Source organism: Sebastes fasciatus, chromosome 18, assembly GCF_043250625.1.
Source record: "Sebastes fasciatus isolate fSebFas1 chromosome 18, fSebFas1.pri, whole genome shotgun sequence".
Lineage (NCBI taxonomy): Eukaryota > Metazoa > Chordata > Actinopteri > Perciformes > Sebastidae > Sebastes > Sebastes fasciatus.
The window spans coordinates 20,234,437-20,256,712 of NC_133812.1; the positions used below are offsets into that span (position 1 = coordinate 20,234,437).

General features: G+C 37.9%; 1 protein-coding gene across 2 annotated transcripts; it reads right to left on the minus strand.

Moving 5' to 3' along the window:
- Positions 1–2,271: 2,271 nt before the first annotated feature.
- Positions 2,272–10,947, minus strand: vgll2a (vestigial-like family member 2a). 2 transcript variants are annotated; one of them, XM_074616065.1, is made up of 4 exons: positions 10,609–10,947; positions 8,509–8,755; positions 5,931–6,428; positions 2,272–3,839 (listed from the first exon to the last, which is right to left on the minus strand). In XM_074616065.1, exons 1-4 carry the CDS (start codon positions 10,684–10,686, stop codon positions 3,790–3,792), a joined length of 873 nt encoding a protein of 290 aa, XP_074472166.1. In that variant the 5' UTR covers positions 10,687–10,947; the 3' UTR covers positions 2,272–3,789. The 2 variants fall into 2 exon arrangements, with proteins under 2 accessions (XP_074472166.1, XP_074472165.1); XM_074616064.1 differs by having other exon boundaries at positions 2,272–4,031; positions 10,609–10,826.
- Between the last annotated feature and the right edge of the window lie 11,329 nt (positions 10,948–22,276).

A 22,276-nucleotide genomic window follows, 5' to 3' on the forward strand; every position in this document is an offset into this window, starting at 1 on the left:
TACGCTTAAACAGAGTAGAAGAAGAAGTAGAGTTTGCATCAGCTCTTTTGGCCGTGTCTAGAAGGTAACACGCAAATTGCGAAAATGTGCAAAAACTGACGAGACTCGCTGCCCGACGACCTTAACTATTCGATGTCAATGCCTAACCTTAACCATCTCGCGAGAGTTTCGCAATTTATGTGTTACATTCTAGCAAAGGCAAAAACCACCTCAAGTGAGCGAATTCAGGAAGTTTTAGTGGATTTTGCCGCTAGCTTTTCTAATGCAACACTTCAAAATGCACATAAAAATATGTGAAAGGAAACACGGATACTGTTTGCAAATGTGGAAACACAAAAGAATCTGTGAGGGTGAAAAGTGACAATCTCTACAGGTACTGTAATAAGACAGGTATATGACCTATCACTCAAAAGCCAAAGAGTAATGACATCAAACATGGACAAAAATCATCTGCCAAATACAGGCTGTGCTCGAGTTGAGGATAAACTAGCGTTTCACAATGCAATAAAAACACTGGTGACCCCTAATGTTCACTGAATGTCTTTTATCGACAGGGTCAAAGCTGTCAGGCGTCAATTGGTAGACCTGTATTATGAGGAATATGAATCTGACACTTGAACTTTAATGGTTGATTACATCCATCTAACTAAAACATTTTTTTTATGTCAAGGGCAACCATTGTAGGAGAGTTCACACAGCCATGCCATGCAAGCTCTGGTCTCTGGACTTTTCAGTAGTGAGGATGTTGGTACCCTTTTAAATTTGTAATTTATGTTTCAGGTACGGATCCACAATTTCTAAACCTAAATAAATGCCATAGCAGACCTTGGAGTTCAATTGAAAAAGCAGCAGCTGGGACTCTACATCGCTCTGCAAAGAGTTCCTGGTAAAGAACTATGCCTGGAGGCACTCGAAGCGGAACCAGTACTTAGCACCCGTCTTTGGAAACATCTTCAGAGCCAAGTTTACAATTCTATCACGTCTCACAAAAGGAATGGCTGTACTTCATTTTCAGGTACCATTATAAGCAGCTGGGTAAGTATTGTGTTATGAAAACTGTTTAAGGCAGTCCTTGATCCAGCTAGTTTGCAGTAATATTAACCAAAATCTTGGTTCAACTTCCACTGAACTCTGTAAACTTAATTTTCATGTGTTGGTTCTTGTTATAAAAGCAGCTAGATCTCCAAAATCTGGACTGTTGGAAGCTGGCAGTACACTCAAAATCATTGCGTTATATTGTACAGGTGTACCTAATAAAGTGGCCACCGAGTCCATTTCTTATTAGAATGGCAGCTGGATCAACATTGCATTATGTCCTAAACTCAGTTCTTAGTAGTTGACAAAGACAGAAATCCAAAGTACTCTTTTTACTTGCCAATCCAGTCAATATGCTTCATTAATTAGCTTGATTACTTTCTTTATTGCGTGTATAAATAAATAAATATGTAAATGTTAAACTTATTGGGCTTGCCAAACAATGCATTTAACCTTACTGGTATGTGGTGTTAAATCGATTTAGATTATATACAGTATATACTGTATATATATGTGTCCTCAAATTAAAATGCTTAAGTCCAAAAGCCCCAAAGTTGCACCTGAGTACACTTTCAAACATTATTGTCAAATCATATTCTAAATAGTGTTATGTAGCTTTACTGACATTGTTGGATCTATCTATAGTATATTTACAAGTGATAATAGTATCTTCATAGAACATAGTGTAAGTTCAAAACTGGAGAAATGAAATGCTAAGAGCTCCCATTAACAACACTGTTTGATGCAGAGTTGGTTGGGGTTAACTGAAACTGGCTTATTGTTTGGGTACTCTCAGAACCAAATCTGCCTAGCAACAGTGACCGGTCCCCACAACTATAGCAGCAAAAATATATTTTTTTAGTTTGTTTTTTTGCACCATGCTAACTCCAGTGGAAGTGGCGGCCCTCACAAAGAACTCCGAGATCGTGGTCCACACTAGCTGATAAAGACGGGCGTGTGTGTGTGCGTGTGTTCACTGAGTTGAAGAGCAGTTGTCGTTGACAGCTGCATGGGAGCAGGGAGAGAAAGAGTCAAGTGGCTTCAAATAGCCGTCGTTCTCCTCATTCATCAGAGGAACCCCTCCCCTCTTTCGCTCTCTCAGCAGCCACTGGTGTGAAGTTTACATTTATTTTGTTGACACGGTCATTGTGATGTTTATCTGCTTTCACCATAAAATAATATTCAGAGCATTATTCTCAATCAAAATACCCATCCTCATTGTATCTGCAGTTGGTTAAAGGCTCTTTTTACCCAATTTAGCCAATCAAACAGTTTCACATTGAATAGACGTTGATGACACTCAACATGGACACAGGAAATAGTTTTCAGCTGCTACAGTGTTTTTCAAATTTGCGTTTGAAAAAAGAAATCCAACCACAAGTTCTTAACACCAAAGGTTATCTCTATTTTATAAACAGAGGTTGTCATCTCTTGGCTATCTGTGACATCAGTTATCTTTGTATAATGTAATGACTCAGAAATACGACCAGAAAACAGTAAGCTGGCATCACTATTTTGCAGTAAGCATGTATACTGTTATATATTGTTGTATAACATTGTATAACATTTAAATTAGGGCTGCAACCAATCATCATTTTCATTATCTATTAATCACCCCATAATATTCAAATGATTGGTTCATTCTTTAGCTTATAAATTGTAAAAAAAAAAAAAAAAAAGTTGGAAAAATTCCCAGAGCCTGAGGTGACATCTGTAAATCGCTCGTTTTGTATGAAGAACAGTGCAAAACCTTAAAGTATTCAATCATATAAAACTGAGAAAAAGCAGAAAATTCTCACATTTGAGAGGCTTTGATCAACAAATGTTTGTTGCCTGGTAAAATAATTAAATTATTAATTGATTATCAAAATTCCAATTAATTTTCTGCCCAGCTGTTTGACCCATTCAACACCCTGATCTCCTCCTTATGCGGACTATTATTACAAATGTATTTGTGATGCGTCAAAAACAAACGTAATCCATGACAACATATGTTTCCTTCGAAACGTATTTGATAATGCAGTTTTTGTTGTATGGGAACGTAATTTTTAGGAGACAGGGCTGGTCAGTAGCCCCTCTGTTTCTTTTGTGCATTGCGGGACAGTAGTGTACATCAACTGCACTCATAAATCAAGAGTTTCGTACTCAATTTTGTATGCATACTGATTTCTTTCGAGAACACTTTATGTTGTTTCAAAATGCTCAAAACTTGCTTAGAGTTTTTACACAGTATGAAATTGGGACACAGCTAAAGTTATTTGCAGCTGTTGAAACACTTCGTGAAATCATAACTTAAATATCTTTTTGTTATCAGTCAAAACTGTTTAATTTAACTTTTACAGTGCCATAAAATACTGAGTGTTTTTTTTTTCAGTTGACATTGAACCAATACTCCGTGTAAACCAAAGTGTTTGGACTCCTCCTGCCTTCGCAGTCTGCCAAATTCTTGCTGTGCGGCCTCCTCAACACCAACACGGCCTTTCCTCCAGCCACAACACTCCCAGTGTCTGTTGCCCAGTTGTCCCAGTGAGGCAAGTCCTGCCAAGTCCTTCAAGCGCTTGTCTTTGGAGTTTGACAACACATGTCTCTGTCCGTCTGTCCCCAGACTTTTTCCAGTTTAGGAATGTTGTCCCTGCCTGTTACAGAAGCACAAAGAGTCTTGTCTTTGTCCACATCCGTCAAGATCAGATTCTCTCTCTCCTCCGCAAGTCCACTTTTGTTTCAGCGCTCGTTTTGTATCCACACTGTCGGCATTCAGCTCAGCAGGGCTGCGCTGCTGCTGCACAGTCCTCCGTAACACCGAGCTGCAAGTAGACCAGAAGCAGTTACAGCACAAAACTGCCGTCTGACTGACTTTCAGTTTCTCTGTCAGCAGAGCAACAGCAGGAGTGAAGGAAAGAGGCTAAAGCTGAAGTAGGAGTGAAGTGTGGGGGGGAAGCGTCTCAGCAGTCTCTAAAACCAATACAAATCCTTGCTCTTATCCTGTGCCTGCAGACCTGAGAGAGGAGGAAAGAAAGGAGGAAAAGAAAAGGCAGAGGAAGAAAGGAAAAGTAAGAAAAGGGAGATTAGAAAAAGAAGCGCAAACGTCTTGTTGATAAAAGCAGGAGGAATTGCCCGAGGCAGAGAGGGGATGAAAGCAAGGCAGCAACAGAAAAGGAAGTTGACAGCTGGTGTTAAGGTGCTGATTGACAGTCAGTTTGTTGGTTCAAACCACTTGTGGTAAGTTGATCTGAGGCAAGGGGGAAAAAATCTTCATTTAAATCTGTTTTTCATGCTTTCAAGGTGTTACTTTGCTACGTGGTCATACTGAAGGTCTTAAACACTTCAAGAATAATGTGAAAATGCATCTAAATCTGCCCGTTATCGATGATGACAGATGTCTGCTTGACTTTGATGTCACTATTTTCAAAACTGTCAGCTATTTTCAATAGTGGTTTTCACATCTGCTGAGGACGAAATGACCGCACACTAAGCCCCAATCATTTTAATGTTTCGACCACACTGTGTTCTCCTGAGAACGTATAAACATTGGTTATATATATATTGTTAAATCATTAAATCGAGCTTAGAGTGCGGTCATCTTATCTTCAATAAATATAATTGCCAGGACCAGCACCCAGTCTTTGGCGGCATTCACCAAACAGCTCTTTTTCGGTTCAAGCGTGTGATATATAACTACAGTTAAATGTATCTTGTTTAAATATACATCCCCTGTATAAGTGAACCAGTGCCAGTAAACACACAAAATCACTCGATTTTTGTCCAGCTTTTTGTGCTGCTCGATAACGGATTTTGTCAGATGAAAGTCAAAGCAAATCCAGTCCCAATGCCTGACGCTTATTAGATACTCTACGTGTTGTAATTTACCAACATCAGTTACCAGTATTGGCGAATCCCAGTCAGAAGCACAGCATTGGAGCGAGAAACATTGGATAATTTCCAGGCTATGGTTTGGTTTGTTCTGTTATTCTAGACTTTTGAAGCTCAAGAAACGTTTGCATATCTAATAATTAATAACCATCAATCTCCAAAAATGTTTTGGAGTTGTTTTCAATAGCTTCCACAGCTGTTATGGAAGAGAATTCATATGTATTTACACGTGAAGATAGTGCTATCAGAGTTTAAGGAACTGATCTCACCTGAACAAATGAAATAATCTACTCTAAGAGTAAATCTACAGCAGTACTCCTGCAAAATTCTGCTGCAAACATCCCAAGTATACTGGGATACTAAACCTAACCAAGTAGTTTTGTTGCGTTTTGTTTCAATTTACAAACTGCGACCATAATCTGGGAGAAAATATGTTTCCCCCGTGAAACGTAATTGAGAATGCAGTTTAGTTGTACGGGAACCTAATATTGTAGGAGACAGTGTTGTAACAGCAGTTGGTTAGAGTTGAGAAAAGATCATGGTTTAGTTTAATACAGGTCCACAGTGACTTGATTCATGAGGCACAGTGTGTTTATTAACAATTAACTTCCACAATCTAATGTTAACCAAAGTGTGTTTGTTTCCTAAACCTAACCATACACAAGACTCTGGATGTGAACTCCGGTCTCTGGAGTCATTCGTGACCATAACACTTGTGTTTGATTAGAGTGAAAGCTCTTGGCTCAAAGTAGCACATGACAGAGAACCACTAAATTGTTGACAGATGATGTCATTCTGTTTCTCCACAATTTTACTATTGTTATTTCTGTCTACTCTGTACATCTATTGCACGTCTGTCCGTCCTGGTAGAGGGATCCCTCCACTGTTTATCATCCTGAGGTTTCTTCCTTTTTTTACTCCCCATTTAGTTTTTCTTTATCTGAAGGATAGAAGATGTTGCATGTCTCACAGATTGTAAAGCGCTTTGATTTTCGGTTACGCTTTTCATGAAAAATTGACAATACCTGTGTCCATGTTGAGTCCGATCTCTGCTCCAGCTCCGGTGAAGGCGCCGCTCCAGGCCGAACCCGTCCCCGATTCCCCCTTCCCTCCCAGGTCACAGGGTGAGGCGCTGGGCCCCGGTACCGAGCTGCCAGATGTCAGACGGTGATGAGGCCTCACAGATGGCACCAGCAGAGAGCCATAACGCGGGTCGAACGCCGTGCCGTACATCTCGTGAACCCCAGGTCGTGGGTATGCTGAGCCCTGACTGCCTATAGCGCCCCCTAGTGAGTACGGATGGTGGTGGTGATGGTGGTGGTGATGAGATGGGTGCCAGGAGTCGGGGCTGGGCTGGTGGAGGTGGCTGTGCAGGGAGGCGGAGGAGTACGGGTCCCCAGGGAAGGGGAGCTCTGAGTGGGGAGCTGACAGAGCGCTGCCCAGTGTGGAGGACACCGACGGCTGGTAGGAGCTGTTCCAGAAAGACGGAGGGAAACTTCTCTGGCTCATAGGGAATGATCCATCTGGGTAGACAGAAATCAACACAGGTACGTTATAAAGGAAGCTGATTTACTGAGGATGAAGGTTCATTTTTGACCTCAGAAATAGTTTGACCAGAGATTCTTATCACAAGGTCCACTTGCTAGTTTTCTCTGAAGCTTTCAGCAATATATTGTGGCCACAATACCTCGTTTCCTTTAAACGTTTTCTCTTTTAATGTGTCTTTTGGTGGTATTTTATTCATCTGTCATTTTGCAGAAGTAATTACAGCTGAATTAGTGGACTGACAGAAAATTAATTTGCAACAACCTTGATAATCGATTAAAAAAATATGATTTGCTTGTAAGAGCTTCAGTATATGCTGCTTTTCACTGTTATATGTCATTGTAAATTGATAATCTTTGGGTATTTGGACATTTGGTAGAAAAAACTTGCAATTTGAATATGGGAAAAAATTGTGATTAGCATTTCTCACAATTTTCTTTCATTTTATAGACAAAACAATGAATCGATTTATTGAGAAAATAATCTGCAGATAATGGATGATGAGAATAACCATTAGTTACAGCCCTAGAAATAATCACCACAATTTTGAGGTCTTGTTTTAGAAATACAGAGTTAATAGAGAGTTATAATAATAACACTCGGTTGGTTTGAAAGAAGGAGTTTTTGTTCCAAAATTGGTCAAAGTTTTTAAACTCCACCTTCATTCCTCATCAAGCAATTGTTGACCGAAAACCACTGCAAAAAAATGTAGCTAATTTTTGCCGTTTCTTTTGCTGGTTGGATTCAAAAGTGGCTAAATTACGCAAAGGTGCTGGAGTTGAGAAATGGCCGTGAAAGGAGGCAAAATATAAAGCAAATTCGTTGTTAACAAAGAAATACTTTGTTTTTGATTCCCTAAAAGTTTGGACAAAACTGTAAAGGTGTTATTCCTTCTGTAAAAGAATAACCAGTTCATAATATGTGACGCAATCTAGACGTAATGACATTAAAAGGAATATAAAAGAAAATTCCTGGGAAATACTTTTAATTCTGGTAAAAAATAAAAATGATTCAAATACCCTTTAACTAAAAACATGCTGCCCTCCAAATTTTGAGAAATAAAATTAACCAAAGATGAAGTAAAGACGAGCATAACCCTAATCTTACCCTTGTAAAGGTACTCCTATTGTTGCATACATTTCTGTACCTTTTCCTGCTTTAAATGAAAATAATCTAATATTTGCTGTGCATTTCTTTTTTACATTTGATTTAACTTTATATTTCTCTCAAACACAAAGTCAGAGGGGAAACAAACAGAGAGCCAACAGTGTAACAGCCGGTATAATAAACAAAAGCTGAGGCTCGCAAAATACTCCAGCTATTTCTCCAGCTGTCATGATATCCACATATTTATAGATGGAATACATATGATTCAGCCAATGTCATCTAACACTGTGGGAATTATACAACTTAATTGATCACATGCTTGTTGTAGAAGTGATCATTATTGCAGTGGTTGACTATGAGAAATCCTTAACCTCAACTCAGTCCAATGTGACATTTTGATTACAAATTTAAACACAGAGAATTGCTCTGGTTTCAGGGGAGAGTTTTAGTATCGTAAATATTCTGACAGTGTTTAAGGTCAAATTAAAACACACTGAATAGCAGTGCAAAATTGGAAACCGGCAGATAAAACGTACGACGGCCGTCAAAAAAACAACATCAGCGCAACTCTACAGCAAAAAGAAGAAGATTTTGTAGTTCAGATCTGAACTCTTGACTGAATAGAGCCGGAAGAAGTTCCTGTATATCTTTGCATGATGATATTTAATCAAATGTTACCTGTTGGAAATCTATGAGAGACAAAGTTACTGAATCTGGGGAAATGATATTGGCTTTTAACAGTCTCAGTCTATCAGAAGAAAAGAAATAAAACACACAACAGTAGGAACCGAAAACACATAAATTTACAGCACTCCATAAATTCCCCAAAAAGCATTTCACCGGAGAAATTTAGTGTCCCGATGATGGTCAAACTGGTGTTTTAGTGGCTTTTCCACGCTGACAAACACACACTGAGGGACAACACTGACACACACACACACACACACACACCTCTTACGGCCTTGTGGCTGCTTGAGGCAGGGTACACGGTTGTGTGGCTGAGGGCTCGGCTGAAGTGTTCGTCCACCACGGCGCTGATGTCTCCCTGGAAGTAAGTGAAGAGGACGCAGCGGGAGCTCAGGTACTCGGCTCCCGGCGGCAGCTCCTTGTCCTCCTCTTTGATGGCTGGGGGGCCCGGGGGTCCGAGCCGGCTGCCGCTGTCCTGGGGGTCTTGCATTTTGGTATACAAGGCCAGTTTCTAAGAGGGGACATGCAGATTATTTATGTTTATCTAGTGTCCTGTTGGCACACTATTATTTTGCATAGATTTTTGTGGGATTTTAGATACTACAAAGACTTAAATTAATATGTGACATTTGACCTTTAAACCTCATAAAAATGTGTTGTTTTTTTTCAGGACACAACAGGTGTGTAGTAGGAGATACATCTACTTAAACTCTTTTTGTACAAATGATGATAAACTGATACGTTAAACCAAGGGTGTTTCTTTTACTTAAAAAATATTACATTTATGTTGACATTTGTGGCTGTTAATGAGCGCTAATTACATCTCACAGTCCACCTGTCTTTTCATTTGCCACTGTATCACTGTATGAATTGCAGTGCACAGATATATTATCATGTAGAGTACTATCATTTTAACATATAATAAGTTTGCACCTCATTCCTGCTGCACACAATGACTTTTTTACTTACTTATATGATAAATAGAACAAAATAAAGTTCAGATTATGGTGCAAAAACTATATGAAATAACTTAAAGGTTCAATAAAACATGGAAAGCTTTTTTAATTATTATTATTATATGGCAAATGTATTAGACAAACCATACAAATATATATATATTATAGAACTGTGGTGTGCAGCATGGGTAGACTGGCGGATCCAGAGTCTGTTTAGGTGACAGACAAAGTGAGTTTTGGCACTATGTGAAATATGCCTGGATGTTGACTGAGAGGTTTTAAAGAGAGTGAAAAAAGAGCTTTAACAGGTCTGGAAAAGGCCTCACAAAAACCTCACAGTCACATGCATGAAGTAAAAGCTTACAAATGTGACAGGAGAAAATTAAATGAATAGGTCTATGACATCTTATTTTGTAGCAACTGATGTGACAATTATGCTGTAAATAAAAATTGGTATCAACATGCAAAACATGATCCTAATTTATGGGCTTTACTCATTCTACATTGTTACATTAGGAAGGGAATGAGATGTATTGTGTTCGACTAGTTAGGGCCACAAACCAAGAGCCAAAGTCCTGATAAAATAAAATAATTTATTAAAAAAAAACTCTACAAAATTCTTTAAAAACTTGTAAGGGAACTATTTGATGTATTAAATCCACCAGTTTCTACTTGAATATCAAAAAAGGAACAATAAATATATCTTATTTTCTTTTCTTTTAAACTAAAATCAGCTTGAAGAGAAGGAACAAACAATCTCTTCACAGTCTTGTTAAGTAAAAGACTCATAAATTAGATTAATATCGATATAAATGCAAAGTGACACAAAAGAAAGTTTTTTGTTTTTCACTCATTCACTCCAAATGCCAAGCTTTACGCACTGGCTCCTCTGCAAGTAGATCATACACATAGACCAAGCCTTTTGGTGTTTTAAGTGCTGATTAACAGTATATTGTTAGAGATAAGTGGTGTTAATTAAGTTTTATAAATGTTATCCATAGTTAATCACTGATTACCTGTTTAATCCCCTTTATTTGCATGTAATTAAGTTTTAATTGGTGGACTTAAAAAACCTAAATGTCTCTGTAACCTATAACATATTTAAAGTCCACAAGTAGTGTTTGAGCTCTTTATTAATAAGGAGGAGTATCTTTTAACTCTACTCTTTCTTTTTGTCGTTATTATTATTATTATTTAATTTCTTAGTTTTGTTTTGTTTTTGTATGTGGAGGTTGTTTTCTATAGTGTACTTGATGGGTTTGTCTGTAAGCTCATCTACTTAAAAGTTTGTTAATAGACTGTTGTAATTACAAATTGCATATATGAAAACATCCTTGAAAAAAGGGAAAAAATAAAGTATATATATAAAAAAATATATAATAATAATGAGGAGTGATCTGATCCATACCTGGTGGTGATAGGGGCTGTAGGAGGAGAAATAAGGCTGAGGTCCAAACACTTGGTACATCACATCCAGGCAGCTCATGGCGAAGAAAATCACGGAGAAGAACCAAGCGTCATTTAGAGAGCAGGTCTGTTCAGATGGAGAGGAAAACGGTAATCCTGGACGGCTGTAAGAGACGGTGGAGACGGTGGAGAGGCTCTCTCTGGTGCGCTGCGTCTTTACGCACTGGACTGCTGCTGGGCGCACTGAGGGGAACCCCCTCCTCCTCCTCCTCTTCCTCCCTCCACACACCCTGCCTGACGCCTCCCTCCCTCCAATCAGAGGCCACAGCTCCACCTCTAATGTGCTTTTAATTACAGGACACGAAATCATGTTAAAGCTATTAACTCAAATATATATCAAGAATGGTAATAATGCACATCACATTTTATATTTCTGCTAATTTCACATGAATGTTGCTGCATTCATATTTCTGTATGTTTTATTGTGCACCCTGTCAAATCTACTATCCATATATTGTAGTTCATATTTCTACTTATTTCAACCAAACACTCTGAAAATGTATTTGTATTTGCTTCTCAAGCTTAATCTAGAACATGGAAGTTAATTTGTACATGGTAAAGTTTATTTTTTTCTTATTTATTTATTTATTTACCTTTTTTTCTTCTTTTTTAAAATTTAATTTAATTTAGTTTTTTGTTCTTTATACTTTTTGCATCGCAATAGGGGAAAAATACCAAAATATGGAGGCACAATCATTTACATTTTTACTCTATATGTATGTTTCTGTACACTTATTTATTACGAAAAAAAATAACAGTAAGTCTATCTTTTAGCCTATATTTTTTTGCCACACAAGCTAAATCTCACTTGCACATTTTGTGGTTTTAATCGTTGGGAATTCAACCCTAACACTTCATTTTCTTTATTCCTTATTCATTGTCAAGGCCATTAGATGCTTAGAGGAATCTTGTACTGGCTTCCAGTTCATGACTCATGGTTTAGGACTTATACACTCTGAGGAGCAAACACATCAGAGCTCCTCAGAAATAAGTTTAATTTTAGGAACTTTATTTTGAAAGTTGTGATTTATAGTCATAACTGATAGTAAATAGGGGCTGTTCAACAATTAGTTCTATGCTACTAATCACTATACTAACACTATTCTCCTTTTTCCCCATTAGGTTTGATCAAGTTTGTTCTCATACCAATGGCACTTGGAGAGGCAGAATCTGGATCTTTCAAACACTAATTCAGGTTCTTTAGCCTATATGATATTCAGAGCATTGATATAGCAGCAAACAACTATTTGTTATGTAAAGATATAGAGGAGTAATGTCTACCTGAGCAGAGCATGAATTTGCTCTCCCTCTGTGTGTTGTAATCAGAGCTTCTCTGTGCTTTGTTTACATAGTGGAGCCTGCTGTGCATGCCTTTTAGTGCATGTGAGCGTGACCCACTGGCTAGCTCCCAGCTAGCTGCTACTCTGCACTGCTCTCATATGGTGGTTACACCTGATAACGCCGTCTCCGACCGACACCACCTTCAGGTTCCCCCCAACAGGTAAACACTGTTTTCTCTGTCAGCACTGTTGTCGTTGTTTTCACCGTTAGCTGCTGTCGCCATGTTGAGAGCGGTGCAAAGGCACCAGAATCAAAGAACGTATATATTGCCAAGAACTGAAAGTCAATTGTTCGTTCCATTGCAGCATCAGCGCCCAGCAACAACTCTACGCTTCTGCCATTTTGGACTGAAAGCAACTACTGGACGGCAGTAAAACGTCCGTCTAAAAAGTGCGAAAAATAAATAAATATATATATATATATATTTCTATTCTATTGTCATATTCTACCGAAATGGCCTGTGTTGGATAATAAAATATTATAAATAAAATAAGCGTTTTCAGTCCAAAATGGCGGCACCGGCTGAAAAATACATACTCTTTGCTAGAATTGCTTTCCATCTTGCATTTAGCACCTTTTTAATGTTGGTTCTTATTTGTGATAGTGGCTCTATTTTTCATAATCACAAATCAACCCAATACCCACAGGTATAAGGTCAAGTAGAGAGTATGATGATTATGAAAAGATTTAATAGAAAAAGTCTGAAAATCGTGAATTCTTGTTTAAAAAAAAAAAAAATCCTCATTTAACTGACATCATTTTGTACAAATTTGCTCTTATCAGCCGAAAATCACAAAGTGATCTGTGAGCATGGTAAGTTAAAGGACTAAATGTTCATGCTAAAATTCTAAATGTTATACCTGATAGTTAGTAATCATTATATTTCCTGTGTTATTTATTGTGGCTGACAATTGGAGAACGCACAGTTGTAGTTTTTCTTGTGTTTGAAGCCTCAGTTAAGAATGTACCAAGTGGCATTTACTGCTAATTGAAATGAGTAAACAAATCAAACCGACCAATGAGTGGAATGTAATGCTATGAAGTCCCACAATCCCTCAGTGGCCTCCCAAATTCTGGAGGTTAAAGGTCGAATAGTTTGCTCCCAGTTTGGTGCTATTACTAGAGGTCAGGGGTCACCAGCAACTTACCCGACAATTATCAAGCTACAGTTTCTCCAGAACTGTTAAGCTTAATTTAGCTTCTTAATACTTCTACTCGGCTACATCTCAGAGGACTTTTTACTGCACTACATTTAGACACATTACATTCTGCCTGATGCCTTTAGTTACTTTGCAGATTCAGATTAATACAAAATATAATCAACTATGGTGGTATGGTTGGTACCAATGGATTCTTTACGTTCTCTAGTTTCATATGATGTCAGTATCTTCACTCTAGCTTTAAATCTGAGCCCGCTACAACCTAAAAATTGCAAGTTGCGTTAATGCGTTAAAGAAATTAGTTGCGTTAATACGAATTAACTGTAACACGTTATTATCACGTTAACTTTGATAACCCTAATTTTCACCTTTTGATGTCAAGTTAGCAACATCTGACTTTTCAGTCACACTAATTTTATTTTAGGCTGAGCTGTTTACACAAACTTGTGATCCCTTATAATGAAGTCTCCAGCTGAAATATCATTATAAATTCTGACTGAGCAAAAGTAGAATATTTCTCTTAAAAAAAAGATCCTGTTAATAATCAATGTCACTTTCATAATGTCATCAAAATACAAGAAATCATTCAATTTTTTTAATGCCACAATGATCCACTTGTTGTGGCTTCTTCAGGCTTTTGAGCTTATACGTGTTATTTTAATTAACTCAAATATTTGCCTGCACTGACCCAAAATGAGACTACATGAGTGGTCAGGCTAAATGTTAGGAAACTTTAATGGGTAATAAGTTGTTAGTATGTGAGATTCTGCTGTAAACGAGCAGTATTTCAAAAATAAAACTTTGCACTTTAATATACCCATTATGTTATCAACGTGGATTTTGCCCTTGTATTAATAATGTGCTGTTGTGATTTGTGTCATTCTGGCACTTGACTGTCCTTTTGGCTGACCCCTCCAACAACCGGCACACCTGTTCCCCACCACAAGTGGCGCGGGGAAGCTATTAAAACCCCAAATATCTCCCATTGATGTGCAGCTCAGCTCATCTCGCAGGCACTATTCAACCATCGATCTGTGTGTATTGTGGACCTCCAACCGCCAAGGTTCAATGAGGACTGGTCCTCTCTCTGCTGTCACTCACAGCTTTGATGGATTTGAGAGAAGGTTACTACAAGAATCAGGTGTTTCAATGCTCTTTGTATTATTTCAACAGCAGGAAAAAACAAAAGAGGAGCAGGGATATTCTGAGCGAATTGTGTTTTATAGTGTTTTTTTTATATATATATAGCTCACTGTTTTATTTATTTTGTATTGTTCAAGGAAATTAAAGTATATTTATTAATTTTGGACTCAAAGGTCAGCATTGTCAAGACGGTTTGCCATTGGTCAATGACACAAATTTGCAAGTAAAAATTTATAAAGGTTGGAGACGAAGTTACATAAACAAACTAAATTATATAATTTTGCGACTAAGTCTTAAATGCAATGCATCGTTTAATATTAGTTTCCAGTCAATTGTCAATAAATGTCGCCATTTATATACATTCACAGGTGAATTCCAGGCTTCAGAGGAGAGTGCTGGTCCAACAAAAATAGACCCGATGATTGAAGATAGTGGAGCAGATAAAAGAGCTGCAAGAGAGATGGAAGCAGAAACACATCCAGTGGACGTTTGGGGTAAGTCAAGTCCAAGTCAAGTAGTTAATGATACTTCCTTACTGAAGAGCTGAGAAAATATCAACTGATGAAATGCTTAAGTTCAATTTCATCATTTCATATTCATTGTTGTTGAGTTTCATCTTAGTCAAATGTTACTTTCTGCTGCTGTAGTAGATATAAAGTAGAAGTGCACTCAGAGAGCGCAGACCTCTGCCAAGGCAGGTTTCATGTATGTCGCTCCACCCCCTCCAACCCCTCCAAAAAATGTCATTCAAATCCATTGTGGACATTTGGAGTTATCCTCCAAACGGACAAACCAACAAACAAACCAACTTGTTTGACCTTGGTGGAGGTAATTAGGGATGCAAAACCGAACCATTCAATGACGTACAAACCAAACCAAAGGCTTGTTGAACCGTTGCACTACTATTAAATACAGGCCTGCTAATTATGTAGTGAGTTATCAGAGACATAAAAGAAGGCAATTATCTGAACATAGGCCTACTTGACCAATAAGGTCAAATAAGTCCTTACTTTCATGTATAAAATCTGTGTTTTGGCTTCATACTGTATAATATAGAAATAACATTCATTACTATCAATCAATCAGTCTATTTGTACAATTTGGAGGTCAAACACATTAGAAATGATTCTGTTTTTCTTCCCCCTTTATGTGCAAAACGAACCAAACCGAAACCGTGACCCAAAAAACGCAATACAAACAGAACCGTAGGCTTGTTGAACCGTTGCACCACAAATTTAGCTCACAATTTTGACAGAAAACCTCCAAAACATGTTGGAAATCCTGAAATAAGAGACATTTTTTGCGCCCAAATTAACCCCACTGGCTGTGGCCATACCGTGCATGACTACAAGCATGTGCTGCACACACACACACACACACAAACCAAAACATCAATGCTCTTTAGCACACAATTAACAGCTCGAGCATGAGTGGAGAACTGACTCTGGAGTGCCCAGGACTTAACAAATGTGCAAACACACACACATACTGGTCATACTGGAATGCGTCCAGAACCACATGCTTGTGGCTGATCCTCGTGTTATGTCTACCCAAAGAAAGACAGAGTACTGTTTCATTTTCCTCAACACCAGAGAGGAAAAATGATCTGTGAATTTGACTTTTGTTTTGAAATTTTAAAATTTAAATATGTCCGGATTCCCAGTGTCCCACCATGAGTTTGACCTGGACTTCCTTTCTGTATAACAAAGTTATTTTAACAACACTAAATGACTAAAGCCATCATAACAGCCCTGTGAGGCTGTTATGCTCTTTAGAAAACATGGTAAATATTGGATGGATGAAAAATGGACATATAACTTTCTGGATCCTTACCACTAGAGGGGACAAAAATGTAAATTTTGCTCTGGGGGGCACAAGAATAAAGGCCTTATCAGCTTGTCAGGCTCAGCTCTACATTGTCAGACTTTCATCAGTCTGAGCAGCAATTTGTCAGCTGTTAGGCTTACTGCTTTGAGCCTAAAGGGGGCGGCTCAGAGGTAGAAAGGGTTGCCCTCCTATCGGAAGGTCAGTGGTTTGATCCCTATCTCCTCCAGTCACATGTCGAAGTGTCCCTGAGCAAGACACTTAACTCCAAATTGCCCCCGAAGGCTGTGCCATCGATGTGTGAATATGAATGTGTGTGTGAATGGTTGAATGCTGACATGTAGTGTAAAGCGCTTTGAGTGGTCGGAAGACTAGAAAAGTGCTATATACTGTAAATGCAAGTCCATTTGGCATTTAATGCTACCTTCAACATGTAATCATGCTGAAGCTGAATTTGTACTTGTGCATTACAGGGACGCTAATATTTTCAAGCGGTGGCCCCATGGTCCACCAAGCCCCTAAATTTGGAGGCCAAAGTACATATAAACTTATGTAAAAACAGATTTTCTTTGCACGTGTATGCTTATCCGTAAAACATCAGGGACTAGTGAAAGCCCGAGGAGTTCAAAACAGAAGATATTAAAGTTATAATGATAATACAGAACCAAATCTTTCCTTCAAAATAACCTAAACAATTATCAAATGTGATGCTGATTAATTATCGACTCATTGTTTCAGCTCTAATACAATCTACAGTCTAAATTATTACAATAATTCATATTAAATACTGTAGATTTAGAGGTTGGAGAATCTGAGCAGGTGTGTTTGGTTCTTAGAGTGCATCCTGTTCAAGCTCATTCATCCTTCACCGCTTGCATTTCCCCCACGGAGGAGGAGTGTGCAGGTTTTGTTCGGACGCATGATGAGGAAGACCTGAACATGACCCTCCATTTCCCACTAGCCCACCAATGTCCCACCAAGGACAGCGCTCTCTCCGTCTGTGTGTTTGTGTGTGTGTGTGTGTGTGTGTGTGTGTGCGTGCGGACTTGAGAGCATGCCTCATACCTCTTCATGTATACCTGTGTGCACTCAAAGGTTTTTAAGTGTGCACGTTTAGGCGTGTATGTGCGTATACAGTATGTGTAGTTTCTGCAGTAACACTGAAAATAGAAATAAAAACAATATTTTTTATTACAAGCTACAGTATATAACAATTCCCACCCTATTACATTAAAAGCACAGGCATTTAACATTTCTGAAAAGAAAAACATAACATTAACACGTTTATTCCATTTATAATTAACATTTTAATTCATCAAGTGATACTACAGTCCTGTAAATCCAATACTGCCCACAATGACCAAATACAACCATCAACACTGTGTTAACCACCTGAGACCCGCGGGATTGCTAGAATGAAGAGCTGTAGTGAAGGTGCTGGTATATGAAACTAGAAAATCCGAGGAATCCATTGTTACTAACCCATGTCATACTAGCTTGTTGCGAGGGAGGATAAATAACGCTACAAACTTACGCTAAATTTTGGCGAGGGAAAACTGGCATGGCCATTTTCAACGGGGTCCCTTGACCTCTGACCTCAAGATATGTGAATGAAAATGGGTTCTATGGGTACCCACGAGTCTCCCCTTTACAGACATGCCCACTTTATGATAATCACATGCAGTTTGGGGCAGGTCATAGTCAAGTCAGCACACTGACACACTGACAGCTGTTGTTGCCTGTTGGGCTGCAGTTTGCCATGTTATAATTTAAGCATTTTTTTTATGCTAAATGCAGTACCTGTGAGGGTTTCTGGACAATATTTGTCAATGTTTTGTGTTGTTAATTGATTTCCAATAATAAATATATACATACATTTGCATAAAGAAAGCATATTTTCCCACTCCCGTGTTGATAAGAGTATTAAATACTTGACAAATCTCCCTTTAAGGTACATTTTGAACAGATATGCATTGTAGGTATGTAATTTAAAGCTTTATAAAGCAGAGTCTGAACTATCCAATACTGAAACTTTAACACACCAACAGCTCTGAAACACAACTGTGGCACACACACACACACAAATACACACACACCTGTCACTTACATCAAGAAACAATGAAGTTGTGTGTTGGTGTGTGTGTGTGTGTGTGTGAGGTGTGTTGCTGAGAGGAAGTAGCTGAAATCTTAACAGTGGAACAAGTCTTTAACCCCACATGGGCCACAGCTAGCCTCTGTCAGCTGTTTGTGTGTGTGTGTGTGTGTGTGTGTGTGTGTGCGTGTGTGTGTGTGTGTGTGAGAGAGCGTACTCCCTACTTCCTTACACTACTCCATTCATCCAACCTGTCAGCTCTTTGGACACGCCTGACATCCAACTCACAGGATTTATTGGAAAATAACAACCAACATGAGTATATTACATTACAGTATGTGCTGAGTATGTGTTGTTTCTCTATACATGATGTACACATCTCAACGTATCCTCAAACAATGGTTCGTAGTATGTCTTAAAAGTTATTCCTCATGTTTTGTGCATTCTCCTATGAATGTCCAGCAACACGTGTAAATGCGTATTACTCCTTTCAACCTTGACAAAGGCAACGCAGACTACATCCACTCCTTCAGTTCATACCGTTCACAATAAAAGCCTTAGACATATACGCTGCTATATAACTGTTTGCCAGAGGCGAATTCACTCAGTGCAAAAGGACACTATAAAATAGCTTACAGTAGTTTAGGCTATACAACACTTTACCTCCGACAGACTGCCAGACGCTGCTGTGGGTCAAAAGGATCCCAGTAGTTGGTCCTCTGCCTTTGCAAATCCATTCAAACCTTTTATTTGAATCTTTTATTGAACTCATGTTTCAACTGTTGCAACTTCACATCGCTGCTGGTATGAATAGTTTTTCATTTTTGTGTTGTTTTTTGTTCACGCCTTCAGTGTGTAAAGGCCTTAAGAATAGGAACATGAGCAAAGAAAAACATTATTGAGAACAAAATCAAAGAAGAACACGAACAAGAGCCTAAACAAGAAGAAGAAACAAGGAATATCAAGAATAAAAACATTAGCAAAGAAGAACATAAAGAAGAAATCATGTACAGTTCTTTTAAACAGATGACCTGAGAGTTTTAAAGTTCACTGCAGTCCTCCTCCTCTTTCTCTTTCTCTATTTTCCCTTTTTCACTTTTGGCCTTTCATGTCTGAAAATGTCATTTCACTCCATTTCAAAGAAAGTCAGAACACAAAGATCCAAAAAAACATTTTAATCAAACAAAACTTTTTTAATCAACTCCCCAGCCATTCATATTTAATTGATAAAAATTAAATTAAATCTTACATTGATTAAAATGGCTGATTTGCTTCATTTTTGACACACAAAAAAACATTCGCGGCACCTTACAAATGGTCTTTTTAATCAGAAGCAATGGACAACAGTTTTTTCACCTTTTCACAATTTATAAGCATTTAATTTTGAATTAATTTAAATTTATTATCACATCGGGTATAGCAAGGGCAGTGTTTCGAAAGTGTGTCTGAATATCCATTTATTTAATTTTTTATTCATCATGTGGTGGTTTTGATAGAATAACTTCTGTGATGGCCTCCCAACAGAAAACCTTGAAGGTTCAGGGACTGCTGGCTTTTGTGCGAGTTTGTCATGGGAATAAAAATCCACTGGCTGAATTTATATTTAAGGTAACTGCAGGGAATACTATTTTAACATCCCAATGAGCGAAAATATAGAGATCTTCTTCGAGGTATATTCAGCGAATACATCAGATGTTTTTGCAAAGAAAGTTATTACAAAAAAAAATATTATTTAATCAAAGATGATATCAAGAGCAAATTTCTGGGAGGAAATCGCCTAATTTAGCGTTTCAAGTAGTTATATTTGGTTCCAATTAACATAAAATGTTAATATATATATATAGGGATGACAATTGATTAAGCGATGAATTGCAAATGAATCACACCTTTTTTTATCTGTTCAAACTGTGCCTTTAAGGGAGATTTGTTAAGTATTTAATAATCTTATCAACATGGGAGTGGGCAAATATGCTTGCTTCATGCAAATGTATGTACATATTTATTATTGGAAATCAATTAACAACACAAAACAATGAGAAATGTTGTCCAGAAACCCTCACAGGTACTGCATTTAACATACAAAATATGCTCAAACCATAACATGGCAAACTCAAGTCCAACAGGCAACAACAGCTGTCAGTGTGCTGACTTGACTATGACTTGCCCCAAACTGCATGTGATTATCATAAAGTTGGCATGTCTGTAAAGGGGAGACTCGTTGGTACCCATAGAACCCACCCAACCCAGGAGACCGCTGTTCGTATCCTTTGTGAAACCAGAAGTCAGCGTTGACTTATTTGTCACGTAACTTCCGTACTTCAGTTACGCCACTTCCGGTGTTCTTTTAACTCAAACCGCAATCTTAAACCTAATTAAGTATTTTTGTTGCTTAAACCTAACTAAGTAGTTTTATATTGAAAAGACTGGAGTAGAAATCTACATGTGCGTCACGTGTTGCTGGACATTCGTAGGAAAATGCACGAAAAATGAGGAATAACTTTTCGTAATTAATCATACTGTATGAACCGTTGTATGACGATACGTTGCCTTATGGATGTGACCGCAATGCAATGTGCCTCCCCAAAGTTCACATAGCAACGTATAGAGTAGTAGTACAGCAAAGATAAACAATAGAAATTATCGGTTGAACAATTAAACACAACTGATGTTTCAATACAAGTTAACTACAAAGATATAAATGGAAAGTGTGAGATATGAATTCAGCATTTCATGGGTTTACATCGGGGTCATTACTAAAAGCACCAGAGCCTATTAACACAAAGAAAAAATAGAAAAGTATTAGTAAAAATATGCTGCAGTAAATAAGTGAAAAATGTTACCAACAATCTTAAGACTAAATTCTTTAAAATTCTTTGAAGACTTGTGACCCAGGTAGATCATGGCTGTCCTTGCTCTTGTAACCACTCTAAACTGTCCAGCGTGTTGCTTATTTCAGCACCTCCTCTATGCAAAGCCATTAGCAGCAACACAGAAACAGACAGACATACCTCAGCGGATCACGACTGAAGTGTGTCTCTTTCTCTCCACTAATTCCTTTCTTCCTTTTTTCCCCTTTGTTCCTCCTTATTTTCCTTTTAGCATTCACATTCGCGCCTCACTCTCTCCTCTTTATGCCTTTACAACTCAGTGCAGTTAACATTCAACAAAACTTTAAAAACACTTACTATGTCATAAGGAGGAAAACAGCTTTTCTGTGTGACTGCCTTCATAGAAACCATTACCAGTCCATGAAAAAGAGAGCTCTCTGACACAAGGCTATGGAGACATTCACATGAAAAGACGGGAGTTTTAGATGATTGCACACGGCTGCAATGCATAAAAGGCCAATTCAGGTATAGGATGCTGCGTGGCTTTAACTACCGACTACTAATGAAGAAAGATGTGTATTTGTAAGGCTATGTTCAATTTTTTAAGATAATTAATCTCATATACTGTAGAAGCTTCAGTATGAGTCACAAACACTTAGTCAAATAGAGGTCAAAATATAACAGGATGTATTTATACAAAATGGTAAAAAAAAGAACCATTGGCTAATGCCTGAAACAGAACAAAGAAATATTAAATAAAAGTCAACAGAATTAAAATATTCAAGGCATATTGGCAGCAGAGGCGGTGAGCTTGTTGAGCAGTGGTGTAATGTAGTTAAATATATTGAAATTTACATTTTATGCTACTTTATACTTCTACTCCACTTCAATTCAGAGGATTGTACTTTTTACTGCACTACGTTTATTTGAAAGCTTTAGTTACTTTACTGATTAATGCTTTGCTTAAATACACATTATAAACTAATGGAATACAACACATTGTTAAAGATTAAACTAATGGGTTCCAACCTTTTTTGCTTGCAAAAAAAATCAATGTGCGGACTCTCATCTCACAAGTCTATGAATTGTTAGCAGTTCTACCAAAGAGACATTTACCCTTTAAACTTCACACATGGCTTCATTTTAATAACAGTTTGAGAGCCAAAGAGGTTAAAGAAATTAAAGATTGGAGAAATGGCAGAGCAGAACTTTGATTTTATC